The following is a 10,706-nucleotide window of genomic DNA, read 5'->3' as shown; positions in this document are numbered from 1 at the left end:
TTACCACACGTGATACCTTTGCCAAGAGTGATGGGTCTTCTGCCTCTAAAATCCTACTGTGTAAGTCAGCATGTAAGGCTAAAAACTGCCTTTTTCATTGGAAACACTCCTATAGCTGAGGCTCAGAGACAGCATTGAGCATTGAAAGGAAATTATGATTTTTCTAAGTAATGCAGAAACATTACTGTCAATAATCAGTGGCATTAAATTATGTGAAAATTTTACCCTGTACTACTATTCTACATCCAACAGCTTTGGGTTTTTTGGTTTTTTTTTTTACTGGATATAGATTTCCTTCATCTTATGTCAGTGTGTTTCCCAGGAATGACTCTCATGACTGGACTGCAGAGGAGCAGGAATGTTGTAGCAACACTTAAAGACAGAATATATATTTGGAAGCATATGACTTGAGACATTGTTTGAGCTCAGCTTGTGCCACCCCAAAATTACACGTTTCAGCTTTATAAAGTAAGGCATACTGAACAACAGTTGAAGCTCAAGAAAGCATTTACAATTCAAATTTTGTGCCTGTCTAGCTTGCCTGTCACTGAAAGTTAGGGTTAAATTCACAAAGGGGGTTATTCAGAAGCAAAAAAAAATGCTGCTTCTATTAAAAAAAAAAATTAAAATGTAGTGCACATTCAGATAAGCAACTGCTGTGCATTATCTGGAACCAAAAGTGATGGTAATAGTGAGTGCAGTGACCTGTGCTGCAAATGAAATCAGTTTGCGTTGTCAGATATCAGCTCAGCACAAAAGACATTATGTTTTATGTTTATTCCCCTGTCCCTGGACTCACCCCATCTGTGCCCAGGTGATGCCTCTAAGGATCATCATAGTAACTTTTGAACACACTTCAAGGAAATGGCTTCCACTACAAACATCTTTCAGAGTACTTTGTACTTCTGCAGGACATAGCTGTCAGCAGTGCAGTGGAAATCCAACCCCCTCTGAAAGAAGCCTGCAGTGAACTGCTGAGTCCCCAAAGCCCCATTGTTCCCAGTAACAGCTGCTCTGTGTGTCACCTGTGATGGTAACACGTGTTTGGGGTTTTCAAACCCTTGAAGAGCTTAAAAACTGTAGGCTGGTAGCACACCAAGGAGGTATCAGTCTGGTGAAACTATAATTCATAGCTTGGGTGCATTGGTACTACAGGATAAACATTCTTCAAATTGAAAATTAGGGTTATTAATCACCATTATCTGTTAATTTATTGTCACAATGTGGTTTGGCAGTACTAATATTCTGCTATAATCCAAGGCATAAGAAGCAATGCTTAATTTCCAGTTTCATCTCTTGAAACTCAGCTCTTTTATGTATTTCTCTCCTTCTGTTAGCAAATGTGCACCAAGAACATTTGTCATGATGTCATCTCAGATGATTATGTTATTGACTTAGGCACTAGTAAATATTCTATACTCTGTTTTATTTTATGCATTCATTTATTTAAAACCTCTAACTGGTTCAGCTTTGTTACCAACAGCAAAAAGTTACAACTACTTTGTTTGCTCATTGGAACTTGTTACTCCCTTTTTCTCACTATCCTGCATGCCTGGCTTTTCCCCCATCAGCTAGTCAGTCTAGCCAGGTTTTCCTCTCAGCCTGAAGAAGGTACCTTCACTTGATTCAGGAAATTGCTCCAGACACATTTGACTATTTGGCCGAGATTTCCCCTGACTGTAACAGAAGCTCAGACAACTTGCTCACGTTTCATGCAGAAGTCATCAGCAGATGTGAGCCCATGAAATAGTGTATACAGACTCCATTCAGCCAGTTCAGATTTAAATATGAAAAGAGTAAAATAGAGTGATGTGTTCTCACTGGGGGTGGGAGTGAAGATTAATTTAATTAGTTAAAAATCTTTTAAAATGTTGAACTGCAGGAAGCGCTATGAAATTTTTCTTTAAAGAAAAAAGGGAACCCAGCAACAGTTTCTGCAAATTTTACTAATGTCTTCTTAGTACCTAAAAAAAACTGTCTCAAAATGAAATTCTGCTCTTGTGGATGAAGATAAACCTACATTTTCTCTAGCATCTTCATTAATTTTTTACTATGCACATATGAAAAATCTTGGGTTCATTTACTGCTGTCAGTAGTTCCACTGATTGGCAGCTTTCCTATTGTGTAGCTACCTAACATAAGAAAAATGTGAAATTCATTCATAAGCCCTGGGTTTTCTAAAATATCTTCAATGATTAGACACAAGTAGGGACTGGGAAGGAATAACAAGACCAGATCAAGACTACAGTAAGTTTTTTCAAGCCAAATATGCTAGGAAAAAAAAGTCTTGGTACTGTTCTTTGGTGTAAATGAAAATTGGTTCTTAAGAGAACTAGAAATCTGAGGAATAGCCCATGCCCAGAGGGTGCAGCCTACTTTGCTTTACAGTGGGAAGGTCAAGAGGTTTCAGGAAAGTGAGTCAAACTATTTCAATGAGATAAAGTTATGTGGTGGGAGTCTATAACCATGGTGATGAAACCACTCAGGTACATCAGAGCCCAGGGGCACTGGACTGATGGTGGTTAATATCCACAAAGCCGCTTCAACCTCCCAAATTAAGGGGAAAATACAGTTTATGAGGACTAAAGACTTTTTCACAAAATAATTTTTACTGATATTCAAGTGATGGAAATGTGCTCAATATGGTGTGCGTAGGTGCCTCATCTGAAATCCAACACAAGAGGCATGATTTTGGCAAAAGCAAAGCAGCAACAGATGCTCCTGACAACTGAGTTGTGTAACAGGTTTCTCTTTCTGCAACCTAGGTCAGCTGTTCCTCACAGAAAGTTTAACTGAAATGTTAAGGCATCTGATACTAATCAGAGGGATAATAAAAAACCAGAGGTGTGATACATACAATGGAGGTATGATCTTGTTTTCCTTACATTGATATTTCCACTGGATTCTTCATTTGCTAAAGTTGCACATAACCATAAACTCTGCTACTTGAGCTTTTGTCTGACCACAGGAGTTCTGTATTTATCTCAAGTATATAATAAAGGAACAAGACCTGCAGGTGGTTGAGAACTTTGTAGAGTGACAGAAGGAAAGACAGTGGGAATTATTTGAACAGGAGAGGCATTTGGTGTGCAGTGTAAACCCCACCCCTTGTACTTTGCTGCACTGAACTGTGTTTTGATTCAGACATTTAGGCACTGGCTAATAACGGTGTTTTGATGAGATATCTGTGAACTTGCACTGCTTTGACACCAGGGCTATTTAGAAGCTGTTTTTAGGTCACTGTGATGTTAATGGTATTGTACATGTGGTACTGTTAGGCAGGGAAATGAACTGCTTTTGGTCAGTGAAATACCTCACACACACTGTGCTGAATCCATGAGTAGATATGTGGATTTGGTGATCTGAGTTATAGAGAGTGTGTTTGAGGAACAGCCATAGAACTCCCTAAAAAAAATACCTTTACTTTTATTTACTAAAAAAATACCTTTATTTTGCCCTGCCAAACCAAGAAATTTGGTACATAGATAACAAAGCCCTGCCAAGATTTTGCTTTGAAGATACTTCTTTTGAGTGGCTGCAATAGTGTAAATAGGAAATAATTTTGCCTCTTAATTTCTGCTGAAGTAAACCTTGGTTTACTGTAATAATTTTAATATTTCTTATCACACTTGAACCTAACAATATTAATTGGATCTTGTGTAATCTAAAACAGGAGCTTGCCCTGTCATGAGAAAAATGTCAGTCAGAAATCACAGTTAATCATTGCAAAAAATTATTAGGAAAAATGAGTCTTGCTTATTTGCTATTCACAGAAGTGGGTGATCTGTAGAATGCTTCCCAGTCTAGGAAAATAAAACTACATAGAGTGCCAATATTTATATGTTATTAAATCAGCAACAGCAGATGTAGTCTGAATAGCTATGTGGTGTAGTTTCATATGAAGTACCTTCAGTAATATGCTACTGAAAATGAGAATAAAGAGTTTATAATATGCAATTTCTGAAATTTATTGCAGTCTTGATTATTACACTGCACTTATTGCAGCAGACCTTACTACTGTAAACTACTGTAATGTGTATCATCTGCACATCAGTAATAACCATTAGCAATTAGCTACAAACAATTATTTCCAACATCACTTACAAAAAACAATTCCAAGTTGTCACTTTAAAAAGATGCAGTAAAGACCAGGAGTTTTTCTTCAGGAAAATGTACACTTATTTTCAGGTACAATCTGACCTATTAATGAAGCATGTTTAAACTATGACCACAAGCACTGACACAAATAGTTTTTTCCATTCTTAAAATAAACATAGTTTCATAGATGGAAGCTACCATGCATTTTTCATTGTTCTTAAAACATTATTCAAATATATCCATTGCTTAATTTCTGCTACCCACTCTGTCCTTCACCATTTTCATCATCACTCTAAATAGTAAATCCAGCCTAATTCCTGGGTGAGACAGCTCTCATAGCAGGACAAACCTTGGGAGAAGGTAAATCTTTCTCTTCCATTCATTAACTTCTTTTATCACTAATAATGAGACTGTACACATACTAAAAAAAAAATTATCTCCTGTGCATAATAATTTCATGTGTGGCCTCGACTGCCAGAGGAGTGCCTGCCCATGGGCTGGCAGGTGTGAGGGCAGGGACAGCTCCCTCTCTGAGGGACTGAGCCAGCTGAAGCTCGTGCAACAGAAACAGAAGGGTGGCAGGCAGCTGGGAAGTCACACCTCAGGGTAGTACCTTGTCAGGTTTATCAGTATCTCCCCAGGATGGGTTTAGTGTGGAGAGCATGGAATGAGATGTCTCTTAGAGCTTGAAGATATAAATGTGTTTGTTTGTTTGCTTGTTTGTTTGTTTTAAGGAGTTAGACTCTGACATTCTTATGCATTTCTGGTTTGTGTAAGAAGAAAGAAATTGAGGAAAATTGAGGAATTTATTGGGGAAAATATAAATAGAATCTTTAACATCTGAATCCGTGTACAGTTCATATATGATCACCTAGAAACTAATCAATGGGAATCAAAACAAAAAACCACCTTGTATCTTTTTTAAGGCAACACCAGGTTTATTTCAGGGTTGCTCTCCAGAGGAGGCACTAGGCATGCTGAATGATAGTTAAATGCTCAGAAACTTGGATAATCACTAAAAGAAAGGAAGTATACCAATGACATCTCAAAGTTCTTATCTGTACCTTTTTTGCCTACAATAAAACATCTAAGGATAGTTGCATGCAAAAAACCCACAGCCAAACACATCTGAAGCTCAATGCTTCTTAAGGAGACACATTGTCATAGTGAAGCAGGACTAGAGATTATCTCAAGAGACCATTACTCTGTGCCTCTGCCCAGGACAGGATCAACATTGTCACTGTCATATCTGACAGAAGCTTACAGTCATTTTACTGAGAGAGAAGTCACAATTTACCTAGGCAATCTACTCCAGTGCTTAATTATCCTTATTCTTAGAAAGTTTTTACAAATTCTTGCCTTGGTCTCCCTTACAGCCCATTACCTCTTGTCCTGCCTCTGTAGCCCAAGAACAGATGGCAGTCACACCCAAGTATTCCCCAAGGACATGTTCCTGAAAAGAGCAGGGTAGCATGAGCATATTTTCCCATAAGAATTAATGATGGGGAAAATGCATACAGGGATTTAAGAACTACACCTGGTTTAAAATCACAGGGAGCAGGACCACTGGGAGGACAGTCTCTTTTCTGCTGCTGTCCTTTCAGCACAGATCACTGTTCTGAAAAGTGTAATTTGTACCATCTGTGAGACAATGCCCAAGAAAGCTCTTGCATTGTGAGCATTCTTTATGTCTCTTTCTGGACAGTTGCATCTTCATCATCTTCCTGAAAATCAAAGGCAATCCATCATAGGTGAGGGACAGAAAAAATGGGACAAGGATGGTGGTGAGTGGAGCACTCTATTAAATGGTCAGCAGCAGAACCTTTAAGTAGTGGACAGAGAAACAGAGGGCAATGAGATGCCACTGTATTGCCTTAATGTCTGCTGAACCCTTCTACACAGATAGAAACAACCATAGTTTTCCCAGTATTCTCTTGCCTGCAAGCCATCCAACACCCATTTGCTCTGCCTTGTGTTGATCTTCACATTTGCAAGTAGTGAAATGGGTTGACAGAGATGACCTGGCCACTCTTTATTTTGTGGATCGTACTGTATTTCTACTTTCTGAAGGGATTGGCTGCCTGAACTGTGAGCTTTTTTTACTTTGATCTAATTATTTACTATTCTTAATATATACCTCAAATTTGACTGTAGAATGGGGGTGAACAAATGCATGGGAGACGTCTAATGACTGTGAGAGTAAGGGGTGAAGGTGGCCATGGGAAGAGGTAAATATGTGGCTGTTCTGTGCCTTTGGAATGGACTCCATATGCCTCCTGTGTGGTAAGAGCAGTGTTTTCCCATCCCTCTGGCATGGGACATTTGGTGCTGGGGAGCTTACATGGAGACAGGGAGAACTCTCCCTGTGTGGTGGCTGTGTGTGAGAAGTGATTGATCACTCCTCCCTCTGAGACAAGAGGGTCCCTCACACTGACCAAGCCCTGTACAGGGGGCAGCAGTTTACAGGGATGGCTTTGCCTTGCAGTCCAATTGCAGAATAGCTGGCACTTGACAACTGCTGGGGCTGCTGCCAAGGGGAGTCTGAGAAGTCACAACCCTCTTCTCCATAGACATCTCCTCACTGCTGTGCTCTCCCTGGAGGTTTATGGCATGGGGCACAGGCTGCACCCAGGCAGTGGTGGCAGCAGGAGGCACTGACGATGGGACAGCTCCTTCCTTCTGGCAGGTGGTGTCACGGTGATAAGAAACCAGCTCATTGCTGAAGTTGACCCTCTCCACAGGGGATTCAGGTGTGCCACAGCAGCAGCACCGGCAGCCCAAGAGATTGCTGAAAGCCCTCCTGAAGTCTGCATTGAAAGCATAGATGACTGGATTCACTGAAGAGTTGGCCCAACCAAACCACACAAAGACGTTGAAGGTGGTTTGGCCGATACAGAGTGACTGCCCTTCAGGGTCCTCCTGGAGGCTGGGCTGGCAGAAAGGCAGCAGGCAGTTCAGCAGGAAGAAGGGCAGCCAGCAGCAAACAAAGACTCCCATTATGATAGAAAGGGTCTGCAGCACCCTGGTCTCCTTGTGCAAGGAACGCCGCAAAGAGGATGTGGGCTCCTTGCCAGGAGCTGGCCACTGCCCCCCTGCTCTCTCAAGGGTGGAGATGCGGCGGATCTGGGCCTGGGCAATTCTGTAGATCCTGGTATAGGTGATGATCATTATGGCCACGGGGATGTAGAAGCTGATAAGGGAGGAGGTGATGGCATAAGTGCGGTTCAACCTGACATCACAGCGGGGTGTCCCAGGTAGCCAGGAGCCTGGATCTCTACTGTCCTCGGCTTTATGCCAGTGCAGCTGCACGGGGATGAAGGAGATGAGGATGGAGAGAGCCCAGGCCATGGCTATCATGGCACAAGCGAGGCGCTGTGTCATCCTGCGCTCATAGCGAAAGGGGCTGGCGATGGCCCAGTACCGGTCCAGGCTGATGATGCAGAGGTGGAGGATGGAGGCGGTGGAGCACATGATGTCGAAGGCCACCCAGGTGTCACAAAAGCGGCTGCCAAAGAGCCAGGAGCCTCCAGCCACCTCAGTGACCGCCTTCCAGGGCATCACCAAAAGGGCCACGCAGAGGTCCGAGATGGCCAGTGACAGCACGAACCAGTTGGTGACCTTGTTGCGGAGGTGGCGGAAGCGCAGGATGGCGAGGCACACGAGCGCATTGCCCAGCAGCGTGCTCAGCACCAGGGCGCCCAGCAGGCACCCGGTGAGTGCCCGCAGCACCCACGGGCCGCCCCCCGGCGCCGCGCTCCCCATCGGGGGCGCTGCCCCGGCCCCCCCGGCCGCTCCTGCCGGCGGGACAGCGCCCGAGGCGGCGGCGGGACCCCCCCCGGGCAGCGGCTGTGCCCCCCCGAGCGGCCGCCCGCGGGGGCATCTCTGCCCACCGCCCTCGGTGCGCCCCGCGGCGGCCCGGGCTGTCCCGGGCTACTCACCCGCCGGCTGCCGGGGCCTCGCCTCCCGCCTCCCGGCTCGCCGCCGCCGCTCCCGGGGCCCGAGGGAGGGGCTGTCCCGCCGCGGCCCCGCGCGGGCTCCGGGCGGCGGCGGCCCCTCGGCGGCGGAGCGGGGCCGGGCCGGGGCCGGGGCAGCCGCGCGTTCCGCCCGCAGCGCCGCGACCGAGCGGCGGCAGCAGCTCCGGGCCGAGCCGGTGCCCGAGGCCCCCGCGCTGCCGGACCGAGCGGGGGCCGCCTGGGAAGGGATGGAGCGCTCTTCCCAAGCGCGCGGGGGGAGCTTTCCCCACAGCATCGCCCTGGGAAGAGCCCTCCGCCAGTCCCAGCCTGTACTTGTCCAAGTGTCCGGGGCGAGGCAGGACCCGGCGCTCTCCGAGCGTCTCCTTTTGGAGACCGCGATCACATCTCAGCTTGGTTAGAGAGCAGGGTGCCACTTCGTGTCGGTTTACATCCACTGGGAATGCGCTCAGATCTGGCTGTCAGAATCTGTTTTCACCAAAATAGTATTGTGCTGTTTAGTTTTTGGTTTGGAATTTTATGCAATGAAACCAAAAGCACAGAAACCTAAGATCTCTAGTTTGAATCTGCTGCATTTTGGCAATAAGTTGTTCACAGCATCCAAACCCTGCCTCTTTATTTTTCAGCCAAAGGTGTATTTAAACACTCTTCTATTTATTATTATAATAATATGCATGTTGTCATATAAATGTATATAATTGCCGCACATATTTACAGCCTACATTCAATAAAGTATCCTCATGCAAATAGGGTATAATCCTTCATTTTCTTAGAATTTGCATGGTTATCCTGTCATAAGAAAAAAGAGATTAGGACAAGAATAGAAAATATAAATTAATGCAATTAATTGACATGGGAAGCAGGTATTTATTTTTACATTAGGTATTTTTTTATTTCTTTGCCTCTGCTACTTTTATGTAGCAATTTAAACTACTCCAGTCACTAGTTCCAATACAAATAATTTTCAAGCAGTATCTGATTTCCATTGTATTCTTATGATATTTCTGATAATTAGTAGAGAGAGTGGAAATTTTTAAAATAGACCTTGAACAGCGTAGCTGGCAGCTTATCCTGTAAAAAAAAATCAGCATATTTAAGCTCAACTAGTTGGATTGTACCATTTCATAACAGATTGTTAACACTTGGTCCTGTTTTTCTTTGTGCCTTGGACATCACAGTCTTCATTTAGCAGCCCACTGTGTTGCTCCTCCTATGATACTGAAAATTGGAATACATTTCTTATTAATGCATTTATCCGTAAGACTAACTCATAATTCAAACAACTGCTGGAGAATCTTCTCTAATTAAATATATACTCTGTTAAAGCAGTAGGAGCTGTAAAAATAACACAGGCTGGCATATAAGAGCCAACTCCACTTTTGTCTTATTTGGAACCATCTGTAGTTCCACATACGTGACTTTTGCCAACATCTGCAAACCAAGTAGGTCTCTGATCTGTTCATTCCAATAGTAAGGACTAAAGCTTAGTTTGTAAGATTTATCTACACTTGCTAATTTGGCTTGATACATTTACTTTTATGTAGCAATCAATAAAATGACCCCAAAGGACAGAATATATTTGTGAAGGATTGTAAGTGGGACAGTAGCTGGACCTAAGGCAATACAGCACTGAAAAGGAAAGAGCAATGCTTTTGCATATTCAGCAGACAGAAGTGCTGCAGGGCTCTGTAGCACAAGGTAGCCAGCATTCTCCATAATAAAATAACTCTGTGTATCTCCTGTTCCCAGGATCACATTATGCTCTGTGAATATCTCTGGCTCCTTTTTAGCATGCATTATAAAGGAGAGTGTATATGCTGATGCTGTTTTGTGTGCATATCTGTGAAATTTTGTGGCTTTTGAAGTAAAATCTGACTGACCAATCTCAAAAGATACATTTCTGATTGTTGTAATTAAAGTAGGCATCTAGGCTCAAGTCAGAACCCTTACTAATATCCTCACTGATAGGAAGGTTGTAGTGTGGACTCAAGCCTTACTAAATGCAATAGAATCTGCACAGAGACATTGTGAGTGCTCTTACCATGAAGAAAACATCAACAGACACATTCATTTTCTTAGATACCAGAGGATCCAAGTGGAAAATGTAAATGCTTAAGAAACTGTACAGTGAGTCAGTGGCAAAGACAGAAATAGAAGCATTGCCCTGCTTTTATTCCTGTATTGGGTTGGAAGGAGTGAAGTGTAAGCTCATGGGAGAGGAAGGAAAGAAAAACACAGGGGAAAACACAACACCGTGTGAAAATAAGTGTGTGAGGTGAGTTGCAAATGCTGTAAGCTTTGATTTTAACTATTTCTTGAATTTATCTTACTTGAGATAGAACAGGAAAGCTCTGGGCAAAATAACTGAAAAATACTGATGGAATGGGTAAATCAGCCTCTTGTGACTTCAGAAAATTTGTGAACTTGTTCCATATATGTAAGACATATTACAATATGTACATAATGGCTTGACACTGTATGTATTTTAAATGCAATCACTGCATTTAAAATCTCTCTTCTTCCAAGAAGAGATTTATATAAGAAACCAAAATCAGTTTCCTTCTCCTTCCCCTTTCTTTCTTTCTTTCTCCTTTTCTCCCTTATAAAATTACCTCATTCTAGACTAAGAGCTCACAT

At 43.2% G+C, this 10,706-nt stretch overlaps 1 protein-coding gene across 1 annotated transcript; it reads right to left on the bottom strand.

The window, feature by feature from the left end:
* Nucleotides 1-4,890: 4,890 nt before the first annotated feature.
* LOC129123243 (D(1) dopamine receptor-like) lies at nucleotides 4,891-8,628 on the bottom strand. Its single transcript, XM_054637520.2, has one exon. It carries the CDS (start codon nucleotides 7,858-7,860, stop codon nucleotides 6,559-6,561), a length of 1,302 nt encoding a protein of 433 aa, XP_054493495.2. The 5' UTR covers nucleotides 7,861-8,628; the 3' UTR covers nucleotides 4,891-6,558.
* Nucleotides 8,629-10,706: the final 2,078 nt, after the last annotated feature.

Source organism: Agelaius phoeniceus, chromosome 9 (genome assembly GCF_051311805.1).
Source record: "Agelaius phoeniceus isolate bAgePho1 chromosome 9, bAgePho1.hap1, whole genome shotgun sequence".
Lineage (NCBI taxonomy): Eukaryota > Metazoa > Chordata > Aves > Passeriformes > Icteridae > Agelaius > Agelaius phoeniceus.
This window is presented reverse-complemented; position numbering and strand designations above follow the sequence as displayed.

Coding starts and splice junctions, on each gene's coding strand:
- LOC129123243 (XM_054637520.2), bottom strand. CDS start 7,860: ATGGGGAGCGCGGCGCCGGGGGGCGGCCCGTGGGTGCTGCGGGCACTC.